The following is a 23,465-nucleotide window of genomic DNA, read 5'->3' as shown; positions in this document are numbered from 1 at the left end:
TTTTATATTACCTGTTGCACAGTCACTAAACAGATATATTCTCTGTTACTTAAATTGCAGTTCCAAAGTCACACTAACACAGATAACTGTATCTGTCTATGAACTTTACTGGAGACTTTTTACAAAGTTTGCACTACAGAAAATTTCATTTTTATGTATCTTGGAGTTGCTGCCTATGGTCCTTTCATTTCTTGTGAGAAGATTCAGTGGAAATAAACTGTTGTAGATTTGTCTGGGAAAATCCATTTTCTCCTTCATCTTTCCAAAGACTGGTGCTTGTTTGTTTGAGACAGGGTGTCTCTATGTAGCTCTGACTGTCCTGGAACTCACTCTGTAGATGAGGTTGACCTTGAATGCACAGAGATCTGCCTGCCCCTGCCTTCCAAGCAGTGCTGAGATTAAAGATCTGAGCCACAGACACCTGGCCCCAAAGACTGTTTTGATAGGCAAATTTCTTAATTGCTAAATTTTTCCTTCAGCCACTTGAATATTTCCTGACCAACATAGTTCCTGTTGAGAAGTCCACTCATAATCTTATGGAAGCGCTATGATATATGTATGACCAGTCATTTGTCTTTTGTGGTTTTCCATTCTTTGTCTTTGAGTTTAGACAAAAGTTTCCTGTTGCTTTCATTTGATTTATATAGTTGAAGTTTTGGATTATTGAATTTACATGCCAATTTCTTACCTAGGATTTAGAAACTTTTTATTCATTATTTTATTAAGCAAATGATTAGTCTCCCTTCTTTTTCTTTGTTAGACATTGATAGTGCATTTATCTATTTCCTTTCTTTGTCAGAAATTGATAGTGCATATATCTATTTCCTTTCTTTTCGCCTCTCTGACATTATGATTTCCAATGACCTGTCTTCAAGTTTGTAGATTTCTCTCTTCTGCCTGCTTAAGCTTCCTACTGAATTCCTCTTGAGAACTTTCAGTTCATGAATAGTATTTATTGGCTCCATAATTTCGTCTCAGTTCTTTACTACAGTTTTTATTTCTTTGCTGATATTCACATTTTTCATCCATTCATCACTTTCCTGATTAAATTCACATTGCATTCATGTTTATTTGCCAGATAATCAGATATTTGATGGTTGCTTTTGTAGTTTTTTAAATTTTGTTTTTTTTATATTTTTATATTTTACATAACAATCTCAGTTTCCCTTCTCTCTTCTCTTCCTGATCCACCATTCTCCCCACCCCATCCCCATCTGCTCCTTAGACAGGGTAAGGCCTCCCTTGGGAAGTCAACTAATTTTGTCCCATTACCTCCTTGAAGCAGGATCAAGGCCCTCCCTACCCCCATGCCTAGGCTGACAAGGTATCTCTTCATAGAGAATGGGCTCCACAAAGTCAGTTCATGCATTAGAGTTAGAACCTGCTCCCACTGCCAGTGGCCCTACACACTGCCCAAGCCACACCATTGTCACCTGTATTCAAGGGGCCTAGTTTGGTCCTATGCAGGTTCCCCATTTGTCAGTCTGGAGTCAGTGATCTCCCATTAGTATCTTATTTCTTTAAATAAAGCTTTCCTGAAGATCAGAGGGTGGAGTTAACCAATAGCTAACCATAGAGGTCTGGAGGTCTGTACTGACAGACAGGAAGTAATATGGCTAGGCAGAGAGAGGAGGTGATAAGGCAAGAGCAAACAGGAACTCAGTCTCTTTTTGGCTGGGAAGTGGAGAGGTAAGATGGCCCGTGGTTTGGTTCCTTCGTCTCTCTGATTTCTCAGCATTTCCCCCTATATCTGACTCTGAACTTTTATTATTAAGACCTATTAGAACTTGTGCTACACATTGGTGCCCAATGTGGGGGCTTATTGTTGCTGCACAGAACAGCAATAAAAGCTGGACTGGATTTCAAGGCAGCTACCTAGTTTGGCAGCAGCCCAAGAGGGGGGTTCAGGGAACGTCCAACAGGAGAGAAGAAAGGAAAATGTAGCCCTTAGGGTGGTGACTCTAGTCAGGTTAGCTCCAGCCTATGCCAGTGGCTGTAAAACCACAGAAAAATGGTTTTTCCATGAATATGTATCCCAAACGTTTTATGTCTTTTCCCTTTGATTTGGGCTATGTTACTTGGATTTGGACATTCATTTGAAATTTAAAAAAGCAATCAACGCTCTGTCTTTGTGTCCTAACTATGTGCAAATAAAGAGGCTTTACCTATCAACCTGAGTAGATGTTCCAGGACCATCTCTGTTCTTTGGCTCCCTCTAGTGTCTACCTGTAGTACTGTATCTCTCGGATGCAGTGGTAGTTTTCAGCAGCTCCGGGATTTTGTCTCCTGCCTGTCTACTCATAAAGTCAGAGAGCTTCAAGTCAGGTGAAGGAGAAAATAGTCCCTTAGGCAGCTTCCATTAAGCATACTATCTACTCCTTTGTTCCCACCCTGTTCTGAAAGCAGAGCCTTTTATTACGTTTCTTCTTAGTGAAACTATGGTATGCGGTGGAGTGTATATATGGCATGAAAAACACCATACATTGCCCAAAACCCTTTATTGGCATTCTTTTCTTGCCTTTATAAGCACCTGGGTGCTCTATTCTCACCTCTTCTTTTGCATTTAACAGAACTTAATGCAGTCTTTATGACAGAGAAAGGTCTCCCTTACAGAGACTGCTCCTTCCAAGACTGGCTAAACTTTGTTCGGTTAGATAGAATAATCCCGACTCTTGTTATGTAGTAACTTCACCTCCTTATTCACCTGTAGTCGGTAATCCTCCTTCCTATTCAACTGTAACAAACACACCAAGCTTCTGGGGTGCTGGAGCTACTCCATCAGAGCAAGCATGAGGCGCCTGATTCCAGGTTTTTCCTGTACTCACGTTTGTCCTTTCTTCACATCCTCGCCACTCCAGTCAAGTCCCCGGAGACTTGCAGACACAGCAAGCACATCAGCTTTGGTTTGAACAGCAGCAGTTCCTGCAGAGATTCATAACTGATTATAGTGCTGAGAATGTCACTCACTGTCTGTCCCTAAAAATGGGACATCTCTAACACCCCATCCAAAGCTTAGAAAATCCCATATAAAAGGGGACAAGAAGAATGTAAGAGCTGGAGGAGGGGGTGTTGTGAAATGCTATCTTCTGGGCAGGATAGAACTATAGCACTCTGGAACTCTCAGAAGCTGTGGTCACTTGCACAAGATTGGGCCTTCAACATTTTATTCTAAAGGGGTATTCCTGTTAAGGCCTTGCCCTTCCCTGAAGATTTAGGAAATTAATGGTTGCTTGTGGGGAAGAACAAGCCCCCAGCTCTGTATGGGGTTATATAGGCAGTTAATAGTCACTGGGGCCACGAGAAGCATTCTTATCCATGTTGTAACCACGGCAAAGTTGCCCAAGCTCCCATAAGTAACCTTAATTAAACTCACTGGCTCATCAGAAAATAAAAACTAGTCCGGCTAAGCTATCCTTTGAAATGAGAGATTAAATTCTGAACATAGTATTTTGAACAGCAAAGGCCTACTTGCTCTTCAAAATTTACCTCATTTTCAATATACTTTTTCAACTCATACTCCTCCCACCTAATCCAGGAAATTGGATATGTATAGAAACTTTTCCCTACCCCATGCTTTTCTCCTCATCATAAGCTGTATTAGAGCATAACTTAAAGTGAGTCCTCTCCAAAGTAAGCTCCGAGGTGCAGTCCATTCCAACCTTTGAGAGTTAATGCTAAGAAAAAGCTTCTGTAACAAACACATTACTCAAACATTGTCTGTGTGCATGCGCATGTTCGTCTGTGCATCTGTACCTTACAGTGAAGGCGAAAATTCTGCTAGCTTTAACATAGAACTTTATTGAAGCACAAGACTCAAATAGATATACACAAGAACAACAATTAGAAGGGCATCTTATTTACAATGGCTCAGTCCACTTTAAACTCACATATTGAACATCACAATCAAGAAACAAGTATCATCAACAAGTGTGTTTTCAGTTGTATATTCATTTGGCATCAGAAAAGTGATACAGTTACACAGAGTTGGGTAAATTTATCACCACCATTAAAGAGGTACACTGAAACACAGAATCAGCTGTGAAGCAAAAGCATTATTTTGGGAGCATTTGACTCAGGAACACAAGGAACACTCAGGAACATAAGCAAATGGTTAAGCATATTAATTTCTCTTGCTCTGCTTCAGGGTGATTTTTAATTGTCAGGTTTGCGCTTCAGGGTCCTAGCATAAATTTCAATCTCTTGGAATGCAGAAATAAGTGGGTCAAGATTCACCACCACATCATCATCATCATCATCATCGAATAGTTCTTCTTTTTCTATATTTTTGCTAATATTGTCAAATATTGCAAGAACCAGTTGAATGTTCTCACTTGAGTCCTCCTTACTAAAGAGGGTCATAAATTCTGACATGGACTCAGTAGACAGTAAGCGTTTTGTCATGAGAATGCTTTCAGACAAATTCAGGAGCAGTTTCAGAACCTGAAGCCTTGTTTTGGTATCACCTGCATTCAGTAAGTAGAAAAACCCAGACAAATAATTGGCAACCACTTTGTGATAGTCAGAAGTAGCAGTGAGGTGTGTAATCATTGTCAGCCCAGACAACTGGTCAGAGGAATTTAACTCATAATCAAAGGTATCCTCACAAACATGACACACGTATGTCTGAATCATGTTTAAATCTGGATATGGTGGAGCCATGCTAACCATATTTTCCAAAAACTTTGTCCTGACACGAGTAGAAGGATAGTTAAGTAAGGCTTCAATCAGTGAGATAACGCCCGAGTTTCTAATGAAATCACGAGTAAACTGAGAAGCGCTTCTCATACCCATTGCAATCTTAGAGATTTCATGGATAAAAGGGTCTCGGTTTCTGTCCATTAATAAAAGAAGTTCCTCAAACTCCTCAGAGCCAATTCTAAGATCACACTGTATGCAGCTACAAGACCAGCTCTCAGACTGCACACTCTCCTTGACCTTAAGGTGCTCACGAATCTCCTGGACTGATCGGTAATTGGGATCATACCGAAATGGGAACTCAGATACAGGCTCATCTGGAGATTCCTCCTCTCCTTCTGTCTTAGGTTTTCCCCCAAACATTTCAGCAAAGAGAGATGCTGCTTCTTTGGGGAATCTGAAGGGGCTTATGGATGGGAAGCCAGCCTTTCCCCATGGACCAGGCTTAAACTGAACAGTGACCTCGTCCCAGCTCTGGGGTCTGCGGGAAGGATCAGGTTCCTTCTCAGCTGAAGACTTAGGCTCGCAAATGACCTTGAACACAGGGGTAGGATTTGATTCAAAACTAGTTTCATCCCCTTCCCAGAACCAGGATCCCACCATGGTTTCAGCTTCTGTATTAAATCCACAGTTATCTCCACTGTCAACCTTGTTAATCACCTCATCATTTGGCCCTTGTTCATTTTCTGGATTGGACCCACTGATCGCAGTTTCAGATTCTCCAGTGCCCTTGTCCCTAGACCAGAAACGGGACCCAACAATCATTTTGTCCTCACCCTCTGGCTCGGACACACGGTTTACACCTGCTCTTGTATTGCCATTTCTTGCAGCCCACATCAGAGACTCAAAAATTGCCTCCTCTTCAGTTTCTGACCCAGTTTCGACTGTCTGCGACCCAGCCCCTATTTTGGCTTGAGCCCAGAACCATGACCCAGTAATTTTCTCCTCCTTAATTCCAGGAGTGGACTCAAAAGCACCCCTCCTCTTTGCATCTAGACTGGCCTCTTCCTTGCCCCAGAACCAGGATCCAATTGTTTCTTCTTCCTCTTCAGATGCTACCTTGCTCTCTTCATTAATCTCAGGAGCTGGCTGAAATTTGTCCTCATCCACAGCCCAAAACCAAGAGCCAATGATGTCTTGCTCTTCAGCTTCTGGCTTGGCTTCCTCTCTGGTAGTAGCCTCTACAATGGTTTCTTCATTTTCCTTCCAGAACCAAGAATTGAATGTGTTGTCCTCTACAGTTGGTAGCTTGATCTGTTCTCCAGTCTCATCATCTATATTTCCCTCTTCTGCAGCCCATAACCAGGACCCTGCAACGGCCTCCGTCTTTGGATAATTATTGGACCAGAGCCATGAATCAACAGTGTCCTCTTGCTCTCTCAGAGTAGACTTCAAGCTTTCTCTATTGGTAGGACACAAACTGGGCTCTTTTGCCCAGAAGCAAGACCTTTTATTACTGTCCTTAGCTTCTGCCACAGGCTTGTATCTGCTATCAGCTGCGTACTTCATATTGGCTTGTTCTCTGGCCCCAAACCAAGGTGATATAATGGGCTCTTCCTCATCCTCCAGGCTAGACTTACTATTAACTTCAGCCTCCACAGTATTGTCTACTTTAGCCCAGAACCAGGGCCCAATGATGGGCTCCTCCTCAGCTCCTGCCATGATGTCAGAACAAGGTTCAGTCCCTAAATCCACATGTCCCTGCTTTTCAGACCAAAACCAAGGCACAAAGATTGTCCCTTTTGTAGATGCTGGCCTGGCCTGTTCTTCAACCTTAGCCTCTGTATTGACTTCTCCAGCCCAGAACCAGGAATCGGTACCTTCTTTTTCCTCAGGCTTTGGCATCTTCTCACAACTGACTCCAACAGATCTCAAGCTGTTCTCACCAACGCCCCAGAACCAAGATCCAAAAATGGACTCATCGTCAGCCTGTAAGTTGACATCTTCATCATCAGCCCAGAACCAGGACCCAACAATGTTATCCTCCTCATTAGCTACTGGCATAGGCTTAGAGGTACCCTTAGGTCCATTTTCCATACTGCTCTTCTTCTCAGAACCTAGAGAGAAACTATTAACTTGTTCCTCCTTATCCCTTGGTCTGGATTTAAGACAGGTCTCAGAGTCCACACTGGCTTCTTCTTCACTCCAGAACCAATCTCCAACAAAGGGCTCCTCCTCTACATACAGGCTGGCCTTAGTGCTCACCCTCTCTACCTTCCTGGACTCCTGGGTATCCCAGAACCAAGCCCCAATGAGGACTTCCTCCTCTGGTCTGGCTTCTTGTTTGGGATTTGCTTTGGCCTTGGTTTTCACTTCTTCCTTTGGCACTGTTCTGGTTTTGGGCTCCTTCTTTGTCTTAGACTTTGAAAAGGCACTAGCCTTCTCTTCAGGCATGAACCAGGACTCTTTTTTATTTGTATCTAGAGATCCAGACAGGACATCACTGCAAGCTTCTCGCTTGGCCTGGTGCCTGGCCCTCATATTGACCCCTTTCCTGGCTCTGGGTTTGGATCGAGATTTGGCCTCTTCTCCAGACCATAGCAAAGATTTTGCATGATTTTCACATTCAGATCCAGAGGTGGATTCAACACGAATTTCTTTCTTAGGCCTAAACCAGGACCTATTGTTGGGCTCTTCTTTGGGCCTAGACCAGACTTTAGGCTTTTCTTTGCCCCAGAACCAGGGAGTCTTAGCAGACTCATCCTCAGAATCAGAGCTAGAAATATTATAGAGCTCTTGTTTGTTTTTGTGTCTAGGCATAGTATTTGCCTCTTGTTTGGCCATGTGCCTGAACCTGTTATTATTGGCCTTCATGTTTTTCCTAGGACGAAATCTTGCACTAGTTTCATCTCTGTTCCAGTAGGAGGAAATTCCTGAAGGTTTATCTGCCCATCTGAATTCAGAATTCTCATAAGCCTCTCCTTTGGGGATAGGCCTGGTACGGTACAAGGATCCCATACTGGTTCCCTCTTCTGAGCCATAGGAAGGCTGGAATCCTGCTTGAGGATGAGCCTTTTTGGGAAAACTCTCAGTGTCCATATTACCAAGTTCTCTATCTACAGACAGGCACTTAGCTTGAGCAACAGCCCCAGAATCAGTACTGACCAGTGGAGAATCTGCACTACTGATCTGACTTTGCTTGCCCATCCTTGACATGGGCTCTGCCCGAAACTTACTTGGGGCCCATACTTGAGCATCATTCTTCGACCGTGAAATAGGGATTGCCTTGGGTTTGCATTTAGCATATGCCCCGCCTGGTGAACTGACTTCACTCCTAGGTCTTGCTCCAGGAGTATTCTTAGGCTTCACTTTAGGCCGTGCTCCAGGCATTATCTGTGTTCTAACTTTGGGTCTGACCACCATAGGGACTTCATTCTCTACCCCTGCAACACTGTTATTGTTGGCATTGGCATTCTCATCCCCAGGCTTCCTTTCAGCCTTTGCCTGGGCACCAGACTCAATCTCTGCCCTAGTCATGGTATATGTTCGGTAAAGCTCTGATGTATACCGATCAACAACAGTAACCCTTCACTAGAGATCTGTTACAGGATTGATCTTCACAACACTCTTTGGTAACTTAGGCTACGAGATTGGAAAGTACCAGACTGGAACGACAATCCAGCACTCAAGGAGGCTCCTACCCAAGCAGTCTCAGTCAATAACACAGATACAGTGCAGAAGAGGCGAAACCAAGCCGGAGGAAGATGGACAGGTCCTAGGTGGGCGCAGACCTGTTGACTGCACTGGTCAGCAGCAAGCACAGAATCGCCAAGCAGCCACTGTAGGTGATCTAGGAAGAGAAAAAAGAGCAAGTCAGTCCTATACAGTTCGCTTGCCTCCTGGAGAAACTTACACAGAGACACTGGTGAATGATGGTGAGAGGAACAGCTCAGCTAGGAGAAAACCTCTATGTTCCTCTTGCCTGCTGGAACACAGGTGCAGGGTTGAGGAGACAGTGCACACGCTAGAAATGAAGACAGAGGGGAGCCCCAATCTCTCAGTAGCCAGTCTTGTCGATCTCTACTGCCCTCATCTAAACGTGAACCCTCTCCCATACCCACCTTCACCGATGTGGTGCAATTCCCTCCTCTCTTCTATGTCCAGGTGGTGTTAAGATCAACAGCTGACGGCAAGGAGTCCTACAAATGCAAAAAGAAAATGGAGGCTCGGTGCCTGCTACGTGGGCACACATCTCTGAGCCCAATCCAACAACAAAACCATGCATGCTTTCTGCCTAAAGTTCCTGTTCCCTGGTCCCAGCTCTTATGTCTTGTCCTGTGGATTATAGTCTAATTCACATCTACCTCAACATTCCTAGTAGCTCTGAAAGGAAATAAAGGATGCTGTGGCAGTGAGCAAATTTACGGTCCAGCAAAGATATCATGCATCCTCTTAGGCTACAGCAGTCTGTATCTGCCTCCTGGATCCTCCACTGCCCCCCCTTCTCACCAGCCTCCAGAGATCCGAGACAGTCTCCTCGATGACTGTTTTCTTTCTAACAGAGCTGACAAGACTTAAAGCAGGTCTGTGGACAAAGAGGAAAATGTAAGACAATCAGGAGATGATGGGAGAAGCTGTGGGCACCCTCTTGGGTTACAGCAGTCTGCATCTGCCTCCTGGGTCCTCCACTGCCCCCCCTTCTCACCAGCCTCCAGAGATCCGAGACAGTCTCCTCGATGACTGTTTTCTTTCTAACAGAGCTGACAAGACTTAAAGCAGGTCTGTGGACAAAGAGGAAAATGTAAGACAATCAGGAGATGATGGGAGAAGCTGTGGGCACCCTCTTGGGTTACAGCAGTCTGCATCTGCCTCCTGGGTCCTCCACTGCCCCCCCTTCTCACCAACCTCCAGAGATCCGAGACAGTCTCCTCGATGACTGTTTTCTTTCTAACAGAGCTGACAAGACTTAAAGCAGGTCTGTGGACAAAGAGGAAAATGTAAGACAATCAGGAGATGATGGGAGAAGCTGTGGGCAGATTTAGGGGACAGGAAAGACATCATGCACCCTCTTGGGTTACAGCAGTCTGCATCTGCCTCCTTTTTAGTTCCTGGGTCCTCCACTGCCCCCCCTTCTCACCAACCTCCAGAGATCTGAGACAGTCTCCTCGATGACTGTTTTCTTTCTAACAGAGCTGACCAGACTTTAAGCAGGTCTGTGGACAAAGAGAAAAAGGTAAGGCAATCAGGAGATGATGGTAGCAGCTGTGGGCAAATTTAGGGGACAGGAAAGACATCAAGATCTTACAGAGATCTTGAGACGCTCTCTTCAATGCTTTTCTCTTTCTTGCAGAGCTGACCAGACTTTAAGCAGGCCTGTGGACAAAGAGGAAAATGTAAGACAATCGGGAGATGATGGTAGCAGCTGTGGGCAAATTTGGGGGACAGGAAAGGCATCATGCTCCCTCTTAGGTTACAGCATTCTGCATCTGCCTCCTCAGTACCTAGGTCTCTCACTGCCCAGATTTTTACCAACCTCCAGAGATCTTGAGACGCTCTCTTCAATGCTTTTCTCTTCCTTGCAGAGCTGACCAGACTTTAAGCAGGCCTGTGGACAAAGAGGAAAATGTAAGACAATCAGGAGATGATGGTAGCAACTGTGGGCAGATTTAGGGGACAGGAAAGACATCATGCACCCTCTTGGGTTACAGCATTCTGCATCTGCCTCCTCAGTACCTGGGTCCTCTACTGCCTACGATTCTCACCAACCTCCAGAGATCTTGAGACAGTCTTCTCGATCCTTATTTTCTTTCTCGCAGAACTGATCAGACTTAAAGCAGGCCTGTGGACAAAGAGATGAAAACGCTAGGCAATCGGGAAATGATGGCAGCAGTTGATCTTCTTGAGAAGAACACTACAAAGGAGAAGACTGTGTGTCTTTCATCATTTAGGGTCCTACTGCTGGAACATTCTAGTTTGATTTTGCCTGGCTGCAGGGTTCCTGAGGGTAACACCCACTTCCTGATGTCATAATCATTAGTCCTGCCATTCTCAAGATTCACCACTAGGTGGCCACATTTCCTTTTCTTGCGCAGCAAAAAATGGGGGAAGGGCGCAGCACATTCTAGAAAGCAGGTTCTGAAGTGGTCCTTGGATTTATGACTCCGTCATCATCCCCAAACCATCTTTTCAGACCCCAAATTTGAAAGGGAGGGGAAGGGCATTGGGGAAAGTACCTGAAAGGCTGTGAGAAATGAGATTAGGAGACACTAATGGATATCCCACCTGTCTGATCTGTCACCCCCACCATTTTCGCATCTCCACTCACAGTCTGGTGCCCACTCCCATTGCCACACACCTCCAGAAATCCACGCCATTTTCTTGTTCCTCTTTCCTCAAGCCTTTGGTCTACAGATGCTCACTGTGGCCTGTCAGAACACGCCAGACCTACCGCGCAGACAGGAGACTTTGCCATCAAGCAGGAGCCTGTGAGAAGGGATGGCACCCAGGGCGCAGGGTACAAGGGTCCCTCTCCGGAAACAGATGAGCGCCCTGGTAGCCTAGGCAACTCACCACCCCCACCAGCTGAGCTGGCCCCAGAGATGGACACCCGCCCCGCACCCACACCCGCGGGCTCCCGCCCCCACATCCGCGGCCTCCCGACCCCCCCCCCCAACTCCCGCAGCAATTTCCCCAGAACCGGTGGGCTATGGGGCGATCCCCTACCCCAATATCGCACCGTTATTTTTCCCGCACCTGCCTATTCCTTAATCTTTGCAGGGTCCAGACACCGTGGAGGGCGGGGCACGAGCGCTGGGAAGCCAACTGCTAGGCTGTCTACCCCGCCAGCCTCCAGACCCTCACAGCCAGCCTTCCAGCCGCCCCCTAGGCCCGCAGCCCGAGCGGGATTCCCGCTTCCTCCTCCCGCCTAGGATCTCCGGGAGCCGCGCACCACTCCGAGGAGCCCCCGCGACCCGCTCGCCCCCACTGCACTGTCAGGGCCGGGCGGTGGTCCGCAGAGCGCGGCCGCCCCGAGCCCTCGACACACCCCCACTTGCCTGGCCAGGCGCACGGCCCAGGTCTGCGGGCTTCCCCGCGTCCCCCGTCTGCTTGTCTGCTCTCGGCTGTGCTCCGTCCTCCGCAGCTCTTCTCTCTCTGGGCTCTCGGCGCTTTGCGCGAGTGGAATGGCAGAGACGCGTCCCGCCCCCACGCCTCTGCAGCAAACGGGCAGGGGCTGTTGCGCAGGATGCGGCAGGCACAGCTCGCCTCGAGGGTGTCGGGAAGGGGGCGGAGGGATATGGCGCACGGGCTCAACGCCCCCGCCTGGGCCCACCGTAGTTCCGACTCCGAGAGGGCGGGGCTGCACGCAGCCCAGCTCCCCTGGGGAGGGGGTGGGTCGCACAGTGAGCTCCTGCAGCCCCCTGCTCACCCTAACCAGAGACCACCACCACTTTTCTGGTGCCACTCCAGGGTGGGGGATGCCTGAGAGCTAGGGTCTATGAGGGCTTTGGGGAGGGGGGGACTACATGAAGGAGGGTGTCTGGAGTTGGGGAGCAGGAGGCAGCGGAGGGATACTGAGTGGGCCCCTAGGTACATCAGCACTTCAAAACGAGGCTGGACATTGCCTGCCCCCCCCGCTTCCCCCCTCCACCCACTCATATGACGCCAGTGGAAGTGGGGGGGGGGACTCAGTACTGCAGCCTGAGAGGGGACAGGTGACCTAGCAACAGACAGCCAGTAGGTTGTTCCTGTTGGTTCTCCCATGTTTTTTCTCACTGGTTCATGCAGCCATGAAGAGGAGGGGGGCTCTTCTGTCTCTAAGGGATCTGAAGTGGTGGCTTCTGTTACATCTCCCCCTCCTCAACTACCCCATTCTAAAGGGAAGACCACACTATGCCTGGCCTCCTAAATCGACCACCGGTTTGCACCAACAGATAATTCTTTCTGTCGCAGTGTGTGTGTGTGGTGTATTTGTGTGTGTGGTGGTGTGGGGGTGTGTGGTGTGTGTGTGGGGGGTGTGCTGGGGAGGGGGTGGCGCATGCGCCTGTTAAAGTGTGCTTTTCATTCTACCTTTGTGGGGAAAACGCAGTTGCATCAAGCACACACTGAAGCTGTTGGACTTGTCCATTTAGAAATTCATTTAAGCAGCTACCCAGTGTTTCACAGAGCAACAACCCGAAGTCCATACCCAGGATATGTAAACATGTTATTTGGCCAAGGAGAATTGAGGTTCAGGTAGAACTAAGGTTGTTAACAGTGGAATTTAGCAAAAAATTATGCAAGATCATTCTAGCTAATGTAACTGCAAGGGTACTTAGGAATGAACGGCAAAGGCCTAAGAGTTTATGTCTCAGGAAAGCAGCGCTGGTAAAGCAAAACAAAACCATTGTTGCCTTTGAAGAGGAAAAGAAGCCAGAACCTATGGAATGCAGGTTGTCCGCAGAAGCTATAAAAGATATTCTTCTATAGACATCCCTGAAAGAAAGGAGCTGTTTGATTTAGTATAGTAAGGCCCTTTCTGCATCCAAGGTTATATAATATTGTCTGTCTCATATTAAGCCACTAAATTTATAGTGATTGTGATAGCAGGAACAAAATATATACGCCATCCTTATTCATAATGTCCAACACCCCCCTCCCCTTAACTGTCTTTACTGCACATCAATGTCCTGGAAGAATTCACATTGTGTCTGACTTTTCACGGGCATTAACACCAATCCTGTTTCACAAATATAACTAAAATAACCCCAGTACAAAATTGGCTCACATAGGTGGAGGTTTATTGTTCTTTCTTGTTGCTGTGGTGCTCCTGAGGATTGAACTCAAGTTCTTGAGCATGCTAGACAAGCAATCTGCCAGTGAGTTCTATCCATAGCACTGCTTAAACATTGTACTGGGAAATGGGTCTCAGCAAGTTGCCCAGGCTGACCTTAGGTTTACCATGCAGCCCAAGCTGTCCTCAGACTTACAATTCTGTTTCAGATGTCAGAGGGGATTATATGTGTGAGCAACCATGCCCCTAACCCCAAGTACCAGTATCTTTTTACCCATTTACTTACTGATAGGATTGGTTCTAGCAATAGTTGAAAAATCTGTTTGATAATCTCCTGTCAATTCATTTACAAACTAAAGCCATTGAATGGCTAACAATTATTGATCTTAAAAGGGCCCTATGGAAAGCCTTTTATGTATTGATCTATTGATTCAATATCATCTTGAACTAAGATGCTGACCTATATTATGAGTGCTAGACATGATTTACTTCCTTCAAAAATGCATTCAAGTCCAACGTCCAACAATGACTATTGTTCTACCATCCAGCATCTTTATTTTCTGTGCAACCTGGACTTGTCTCTGATATATAAAATTCAGAAACAAGTTACAAGCATTAACCCTGGGACAAAGAGGCAGCTGTGCTCCCTTCCAGCACCTCACTCACTTTTCTCTTCCTCGTCTCCTTTGCCTCTCGTATTTGCTCATGAACTTGCACAGTGGCATATTTACTGCCATTATGGCTCACAGTATCTCCTCTTGTGCCTCTCAAGGAACTGCTTCTAAAGACTGAGGTCAACTTGCTGCTCTACTGACCTCCATGTCCCTCAGTTAAGCCTTCTTTAACAAACTCTCTTTTAGATTAGATTGGGCCAAGTTCTGTGTGTTCTTAAAATGGATTTTTCTTTACCTGGACTCCAGAAGCTTCATGCTACAGTTAGAATTATGGATATTCCCCAAAAGTCTGTGTATCCCTTTTCATTTATCTTGATAGGTGGGCACTGAGAAGTTTTGTTCTGCTGTGTGTGTGTGTGCCATGATCTTGCTTCAGTCACTGGATCATGGACTAAACCCCCCCCCCCTCAAAAAATGTGAGCCAAAATCCCTTTTCTCTTTATAAGTTGATTACCATAGGTACTTTCTTATACTGATGAACAGCTAATCTATTGTACGCAGGAAATTGAATCTCTCCAGTCAAGACAAAGTAAATAAAATTGGGTGAAATACCCCCCAAATATGTACTTCTAATGTGGGAAAGAGATGCTCTGGGCAGTATCTTGGACTGTTTCTACTACTTGAGATGGTACATTTACAGAATTGGGAGAGGCCACATCTAAGAATATTTCCAGGTTATATCAAATCAGGTTATATACATACCTATAACCCCAGAACTTGGGGAAGAGGGCAGAGTCAGTAGAATCACCACAAGTTCAATGTTCAAGACCAGTTTGACCAGCCAAGGTTACATAGTACGATTTTCTATCTCAAAATAACAGAAAGACAGAGAAGGAGAATAAGAAAAATGGTGTGAATTGGGAAAACAGAGCTAGGAACAATGTCCTTAGGCCATGGTTTATCTTCAGGAAGTACAGCTGCTCTAACGGCAACACTGTAATTAGGAATTTTCTTTGTCCTGTGTTCAGCACATGTCCTCCACTATACATTTGTCATAACAAAGGCATGTTTCTAAGTGATCTCAGAAGCAATTATTTCCAAATAAACTCTAAAGCACATCACTGTGTTACTGACATAAGGACAAAGTGAGTCCTACACAAAGGAAAACATCCTATTATCCAACATGGCTTAAAGTTTTGGCTATTACTTAGTTTTGACACCATCTAGATTCTGTATAGGGTGTTGTTTGGGGAAATGCAAGGGAACAGATGGAGACACTTAAGCGCCTGGCAATATAAAGCTAAGAATGGCAGCAGCAGCTGCAAGAACCATGGCAAAAATCACTGAAATTCTGAACATGGGAAATACTCCTTGAAACGTTTACAATTATAGGAGCTGAGGAGGGGAGTTAACCAGCTTTGTGTGGACAAGAAATTGTAAATGCACACATTTAAAGAAAGTAATATAAATGAATGGAATGCCAAACTTTGCGTCTCAAAATATAAAGTGTGAGAAATCAGTCCATATTCCTGTTTTGTTTTTGTGTTTTTTTTCGGGGGGGGGGAGGGGTGGGTGTTTCTTATTACCTAACCTCATCATGACCTCATCATGACCTCCATTAGTCCAGAAAAATGGGGAAAGGCAGAAAAATAGAAGTAATTCTCTTTCTTAAATCCTTGGTTAGGAAATGCTCACACCATTTCCACCCACATTCCTAGTACTACCCTTCCCAACTTCATGTCACATATATCATATTTCCCTCTTTTCAGTTCTCCCTAAGCCTTTCATTTTTCTCATGTTCACCCTTCTAGTTTCTTGTCCTCCACACATACTCTCTCCAAACGTATATACGTACAAAGAAAGAAACTGAAATCTGGAATCCACACAGTAGCAAAAATATTCAGTATTTGTCTTGAAATAATCCAATTTTAAAAGACAACGTGTAGGCCAGCAAAGTATCAGGAAGTAGGACACCTGCTCGCCCTTAGGCTGCAGGACTTAGGTTCAATACTTGCAAGCCACCTGGTGGAGGGAGATCACCAATTATGACAAGCTGGGCTCTAATCTTCACTGAAAAAGAATGGCCCCTACAGGCGCAGGTGTTTGAATGCTTAGGGAGTGGCACTGTTTGAAAGGATTAGGAAGTGTATCCGTGTTGAAGGAAGTACGTCACTGGGTGAGCTTTGAGGTTTCGGAAAGCCAAACCAGGCCCAGTGGCTCTCTTCCTGCTGCTGGTGGATCTGGATCTAGAACTCTCTCCTACTTTCCAGCATCTTGTCTGCCCATGTGTCACCATGCTCTCTGCCATGATGATAATGGAGTAAACCTAATAAACTGTAAGTTAACTGCAATCAAAGATTTTCCTTTACAAAAGTTGCCATGCTCATGGTGTCTCTTCACAGCAAGAACACCAAGACATTCACATATCTGTCATAGAAGGGTTCTTTCTCTCTCTCTCTCTCTCTCTCTTTCTCTCTCTCTCTCTCTCTCTCTCTCTCTCTCTCTCTCTCTCACACACACACACACACACACACACACACACGCACATATGCACGCATACACACACAAAGACAATATGCTATTTGAATCCAATTATATGACATATTGAAATGGTAAAACTATGGAGACAGAAACAAGTTAGTGCTTCAGGTTGGAGGTGTTGGAAGTCAGTAGAGTGCTTGCTAGCCTGCAAGCATGCAAGACATCCTCAGTTCAAGTCCTAACACTTCAAGAGACTAGTTTTCCAGGCATGGTAATGCATGTCTGTAATACCAGCAGGAGCAGAAGGATCACTCCAAATTCTAGACCAGCTTGGCCTACAAAGCAATTTCCATGCTAGCCATGTCTAGGTAGTTAGGACTTGTCTCAAAACAATGTACAAATTAAGTGGTTTCCAGGGTTGAGTTAGAGAAAGATGACAGAAGTATTTTAGATAGAGCAGTGAAATATTTTGCATGATATTATGATGGCAGACACATGTCACTATATTATATATCTGAGTCCCAATATAAATTCATGAGTAAGTCCCGAGATAAAGAGTAGAGTTTGTGTGATGATGCTGTGTCAACATAGATTCATCAGTTGTAACAAATGCACCACCTGCAGAACTGTTGTTGGCAGTTGTGGAAGAATATGCACAGAGATACAAGGTATATGGATATTTCCATTCTCTCCATTAACTTCCAATATGAATATAAAACTTGTCTTAAAAATAATTTTGAAATAGCCTCCTCTCTATCAAAATAGTCCCATCAGTATTGAAACATGTTATGCTGTCTCCCATTTTGAAAATAAAACTCCCCTATGCCCATACCATTCCATAGCTAGTGTCCCATTCCTCCTCTTTTGCTACAAATAAGCTAGCATAGGTGTCTGTACTGAACGTCCTGATGAGATCTTTTTTCTTTTGAAACCACTCCACTCCTTAATCTCCAACATCCAATGACATTTCACTACTTCACTATAGTTTCTTTCATCTCGACTGCCAATGGTCTTTATGTTGGGAAAGTGAAAAGGTTTCTGGACCTATCATCATAGAGGTCATATAATTTATCATCTGAATCATGACTCTAATGAGAGTAAAAAGTGTATTGTCAATCAAGTCTTGCGAAACCAACATAAACTAGGATTGTCCTGAGAAACTAAAGTTATTTGGCCTCTTTACTAATCACTTGTGTTGAGTGTCATTGACATTGCATCTTTGAAACACATTCATTTAATTTCCAAGAGAGCTAAGGTTTCTCATACATTTCTATCTTATTGGCTACTGCTCACCACACCAGCTTCTTAGCTTTCTTTGGCTTTGCTAGTTCATTCACATCTTATGTATTGCAACACTGAAATGTCCCAAAGTTCGTTATTTCAATGTCTTCCCTTAGTGCTCAACATCATTTATATTCCTTAGTCATCACATCCATTCTTATAACTTTAAACATTCTGTCTTTACTTTGGTGCTTCCTAAATTTATATACCTAGTTTGGATCTCCCTCAAAAATCTGAGAAGCATATGTCCAATTGCTCACTTTCAATCTACATGTAGATAGCTAAAAGGCACCTCAAACTCAGTAAGTTCTGAACTGAGCCCCTGGTCTCCTCTGAAGATCTGTTCCTGCCAATCTTCACCCATATCACTAAGGGTTCTTTATTCAGAGCCACTCAGCATCTGAATTACTGATTTCCCTTTCTACTTTATGTTCAATCCACTTACGAAAGCCATTTGCTTTACCTCCAAAACACATATAAAAAGTGCCTACTACCACCATTATCCACAACCAACTCCTCATCCAAAACCACTATCATCAATGTGTGGGGCACTGTTGTTTTATAATTTACAAGTAAGTCTCTGAATTTCCATTCATGTTTCCCTAAAGTACATTTTTTTTTCACACAGTAGCAAGGATCATTCATTAAAAAATGTATGTCAGATTACAGTGATCCATTTGTCAAAACCTTCTAATGGTTTTCAACAAGCCTCAGAACAAAATCCCAACTCCTTTTCACAGTGAGTCTCTACCTCACATGGGTTGTCTCTCATCTCACACACTAAAATAAGCTCTGTTCACTGTTTCTTTGCTGTATTCATTTTTTTCTATAGTGCTGGGGACTGAATCCAAAGTTTTATACATGGTAAGTAGTCAGCTCTACCATTCGCCAGCCACACCAGTAAATACAATTCTCTATTTTAGCCACACCAATTATGTTCCTGTTTTTAAAAGCAACCCAAGAAATCCATTTGTTCCTTCTCAGGCTTAGATTACTCTACCACACAGAGTCCTGTCTCACTCCTTCATTTCATCTCATGCATTCTACTTATAGAGAACTTCTCTGACTATCTCATCTAAAATAATATTCCTACATTCTAACACTCACTAGCCTCATACACTATGATTTATTCCTATCAGTTATCACCATCTATTCAGTTTTCTCTCATATATTACATCCCGGCTGCAGCCTCCTCTCCGCCCACTCCTCTCAGTTCTCCCTTCAGATCTACTGCTCTTCGATTTCCCTTCAGACAAGAGCAGGCTCTCCAGGGATACATCGAAGGTGTCCCTGCATGGAGGTCCAGAGATGCCATCACATGAAGCTGTAAAGGTGAGGACTGGATTTCACTGGCGGCCACAGGATGTTGGGGATGAGATGCCAGAGTCATGGATACTAGTCAAGGAGAGCTGCTAACAGGGCGTGGAACCAGGTCTAGAGAGAGAAGTGTGTTGCACTAACAAAGATGATGGAGTTGAAGATCTGAAGACTGTTTTGACATCGGACATGGAGACACAGAGTGGAGTTTGTCCTGCTGAGTTTTGGTCTTACATTGGTGTGGTATTTTCTCACTATTCCCCCCTTTCTTCCCTTTTGGAATGGTAATGTATATTGTGTGTCATTGTACGTTGAAAGCATGTGATCCGCTTGTTCATTTTGATTTTATAGGAAGTTACAGCTAAGAGATTGCCATGAGTATCAGAGAGTTTGAACTTTGGACTTTTAAATAGTATTGAGACTGTTACAGACTATGGGGACTTTTGAAGTTGGACTGAATAGATATTTGCATTATGATATGGTGATGTAGGTGGGTCTTCTATCTATCTGTTGCTTTCACTGGTTAATTAATAAATAAAACTGCTTAGCTTGATATGTCAGAACATAGGTAAGCGGGGAAGACAGAACAGAATGCTGGGAATAAGGCAATGAGGCAGACGCCATAACTCTCCTCTCTAAGATGGACACAGGTTAGAATCTTCCTAGTAAGCCACCACCTTGTGGTGTTACACACCTTAATAGAAATGGGTTAATCAAGATGTGAGAGTTAGCCAGTAAGAGGCTACAGATAACGGGCCAGGCAGTGTTTAAATGAATACAATTTGTGTGTTGTTATTTGTAAAGCTAGCCGTGCAGGAGCCAGGCAGGAATGCAGCCCTCAGTTCCTTCTACAACTGGCGCTCCAACATGATGGACTAAATCCACTTAAAAACCCGAGAGGACTTTAAAAAAAGGGAGTGAGAGTTTAACACAGCTGTTTGCTAGGATGTGCCGTAGAGAGATTTCCTGTTTCAGCAATAGTGGCAGAAAAAAAGCCGAGTCGTTTTAAAACGTGGCTTCCTGGGACTGTGCCGCCAGTGCAAACTCTGGCTTTAAAGCATTTCAATGGCTTTTATGAGACTGGATGTGTGTATGACTGCTCGGGATCAGGAAGAAAGTACTCTGAGACCATGCCTGCGCTCCCCGCCTGGGCAGGCTGTGGGATCAGGCTTAGGCAGGCGGGAGAGCATGGCAGATTCCTGCCACCACAGAGAGAGATGTTTCCAGGCTGTGCAGTGCTCTGCCTGTCAGATTTGGCTGTAACTTGGATGAAAAGAGTTTCTGTGCCGCACGCTCAGTCTCAGAGTTAAACTGCTGAGTGAAGCTCCTACCTGGCAGCCCCAGAGCTAGTAGAAAATGGTATGTCCTCCATTTTGAAATTGGAGAGAGGTGGAGCCAACATCCAGAGCAGCCCTTGGCTCTGCAGCTCAGAGGTACAACTGATTCAGTCACAAGTGGCTCTGCCCACAGTACCTGTTTTTGACCTAGGAATGTCACAGCTTAGATTCTTAAGTGCTTAGTGATTTAAAACTGCAAAACAAAAATGCTCCTGGATAGTAAAAAAAAATTACAGATTCAAAATAGGACAGATTCAGACATAAAAGACCTCTAAGTGGATCACAGTGTTGGATAAGTGTACATAGGCTTGGGAGAGAGAAGAAAAAGAATATAGAGAATAAAGTTAATGTCTTTAAAAAAAGGGTAAAGTCTTTAAAGAGACAGAATAAAGACAGTTATAGACTAAAAGAAAAATAAGCTACCTAAAAATGGAAAATTCACAGAGAGTTTGGATTCTGTATATTGTATTTTTTTTTGAACTTTTTGACTGTGAAGGAGCTAAATACAGAGAGACATTTCATTAAATGGGCTGCTAAACTGAACCTGCATGTATGTTCTAAAGGTATCATGACTTCCAAATTTGGGTCTAAGGATATGATGCTTTGGAGAGGGTCTTCTTTTGTTTTCACAGAGGATAAGACCCTGTGGATTGCTTCTATCCCAATATGGTATGATAGACCACGCCCTCCTGAATGGTTGCTGTGAACACCTTCAAAAAACTACTTCACTCAACTGCCTACTGAGATAAACTTGGCACACAGGTTACACACTGAAAGATCTGATTAACAGAGCCCCCATTCAGCACGAAGCAGTTCGGAGAAAAATAACTACGTCCATATTCCCAAATATGGTTTATAAATGTTCTTTTACATTTAAAGGGGGAAATGATATAGATATGAATAATTTACATTGGTATAAATTTTACTCTATTGATATAAGTTTAAGGTCAATTTTGTTATATGTATATATGTTTCTGCTCTTGATTGAGGTATTGTGATTGTGTAGTTCATTTAAAAATGTAATGCATAATTAGGAAATATAAGTTGTTAATGGATAATCATCAATAATAAGCTTGTAGTCATGTTAGCTAGATTTTCTAGATATATAGAGATATATTTTAGTTAGATAGGCATTCTTCATATCATTCAAAGACTACAGAATATGGCATTTAATGTTTTAATAATTTAGGGCTTTTCATGACAATGAGACATGTCTGTTCCTGACAGCACCAATCTACTTCAAGAGGAAGATGGAGCCAGGCGGTGGTGGCGCACGCCTTTAATCCCAGCACTCAGGAGGCAGAGGCAGGCGGATCTCTGTGAGTTCGAGGCCAGCCTGATCTACAAGAGCTAGTTCCAGGACAGGAACCAAAAGCTACGCAGAAACCCTGTCTCGAAAAATCCAAAAAAAAAAAAAAAAAAGAGGAAGATGGAAATCGAAGAGGCTCCTTATGGAGTTGTTTAGCCATTTGGGCAAGAAACTGCCCTTGCCTGGACTGTTGGATAAACTGGACACAAAGAACCCACAGAAAGAGGACTGCTGAACTTGCCTAAAGGTGAGATGATCTTTCAGGGTTCCTGACTCATGAAAGAGTCTGTGAGACATTCTGCAGGACACAGAAAAAGATGACTGAACTGTCTTTGAATTTTCCTGCTTCATGGAAATGTATGCTGGAAACTATGGACCTGTAGGCTGAAGATGGATGCCCCAACTGTACAAAAGAACTTTGGGTGACTGTTAGGCACTGAGTTGTCTCTATCATTTCTAGAGTTTTGGAAGTTGCTTACTTCTTGTTTGCTTAGGGAATATTATATCCTTCTGGAGTCTTTGATGAAGTTGAAGAATGGTTAGTTATAGTTTTCCTTAGTTACAATAAAAGATAAAATATAAATATTGTAACTGTAATTCTTGCTTGATAACTGTTTTGTTATATGTAATTTTACTATGTTAAAGTAAAAGCCTTTCGTTTTTGTTTAAACAGAAAAAGGGGAAATGATGTAGGTGGGTCTTCTGTCTATGTGTTGCTTTCATTGGTTAATTAATAAAGAAACTGCTTGGCCTGATAGGTCAGAACATAGGTGGGTGGAGTAGACAGAACAGAATGCTGGGAAGAAGGAAAGTGAGTCAGATGCCATAGCTCTCCTCTCTGAGATGGATACAGGTTAGAATCTTCCTGGTAAGCCACCATCTCGTGGTGCTACACACATTAATAGAAATGGGTTAATCAGGATGTGAGAGTTAGCCAGTAAGAGGCTAGAGCTAATGGGCCAAGCAGTGTTTAAATGAATACAATTTGTGTGTTGTTATTTTGGGGCATAAGCTAGCCAGGTGGCTGGGAGTCGGGTGGCAGGAACACAGTCTGCAGCTCCTTCTACAATATGGCTACAAGCTTATGGGAGCCAGGAATGGAATGTCGTAGTTTGAATAGGAATGGCCTCTGTAGGCTTATATGATTGAATGCTTGGTCATTAGGGAGTGCAGCTACATAAGAGGGAATAGGAGTTGGAGGGAGTGTGGAGTGGGCGTGGCCTTGTTATTAAAGTTTGTCATTGGTAAGGGTGGGCTTTGGAGTTTGATTGCCAGGTCCAGTGGCAATCACTCCTCCTGAAGTCTGTGGATCCGGATGGAGAAGTCTCATCTCTCCAGCATGTCAGCATATATGCTGCCATGCTCCCTGCCATGAAGAAAATGGACTAAACCTGTGAAGCTGCAAGCAAGCCCTAATCAAATACTTTCTTTTATAAGAACTGCTGTGGTCATGCTGTCTCTTCACAGCAATAGAACACTGCCTAGACATATTAGGTACTTGTTGCAATAAAAGATCATCAGAACAGCATTTCCCACATCAGAATCTAGAGCAATATGCCTTTCTCTAACTATTGTCATTTAGTGTTTTTCTTTCCCATCTTCAATACACAGATATAGTCTTTTTAATATCAAGTAGCTGTTTCCAGAAGCCATAAGATATGTATAGTCGTAAATATTACACAAGCTACAGTTGAGGCACCTAGACAAACAAAAGATGTTGA

At 44.0% G+C, this 23,465-nt stretch overlaps 1 protein-coding gene across 16 annotated transcripts in view; it reads right to left on the bottom strand.

The window, feature by feature from the left end:
- Positions 1-3,778: 3,778 nt before the first annotated feature.
- The window catches only part of Gprasp1 (G protein-coupled receptor associated sorting protein 1), a 72,514-nt gene continuing 52,827 nt past the window's right edge, over positions 3,779-23,465 (bottom strand). The window contains exons 4-13 of one of the 16 annotated variants that reach the window (XM_075957755.1): positions 11,691-11,846; positions 10,991-11,079; positions 10,369-10,474; positions 10,169-10,240; positions 9,941-10,008; positions 9,777-9,848; positions 9,541-9,612; positions 9,149-9,220; positions 8,757-8,834; positions 3,779-8,485 (exon numbers count right to left, since the gene is read on the bottom strand). In XM_075957755.1, coding sequence (XP_075813870.1) covers positions 4,153-8,172 — 4,020 coding nt within the window. In that variant the 5' untranslated portion in view covers positions 8,173-8,485; positions 8,757-8,834; positions 9,149-9,220; ... (5 more) ...; positions 10,991-11,079; positions 11,691-11,846 and the 3' untranslated portion in view covers positions 3,779-4,152. Of the gene's footprint in view, positions 8,486-8,756; positions 8,835-9,144; positions 9,221-9,340; positions 9,417-9,536; positions 9,615-9,772; positions 9,849-9,940; positions 10,009-10,168; positions 10,241-10,368; positions 10,475-10,990; positions 11,119-11,690; positions 11,847-23,465 lie in introns of those variants that run through there. The other 15 variants (XM_075957760.1, XM_075957757.1, XM_075957765.1 and 12 more) reach the window with 15 other exon arrangements.

This window comes from Microtus pennsylvanicus, chromosome X (genome assembly GCF_037038515.1).
Source record: "Microtus pennsylvanicus isolate mMicPen1 chromosome X, mMicPen1.hap1, whole genome shotgun sequence".
Taxonomy (NCBI): Eukaryota; Metazoa; Chordata; class Mammalia; order Rodentia; family Cricetidae; genus Microtus; species Microtus pennsylvanicus.
Note: the sequence above shows the minus strand (reverse complement) of the source record. Positions and strands in the feature narration are given on the sequence as shown.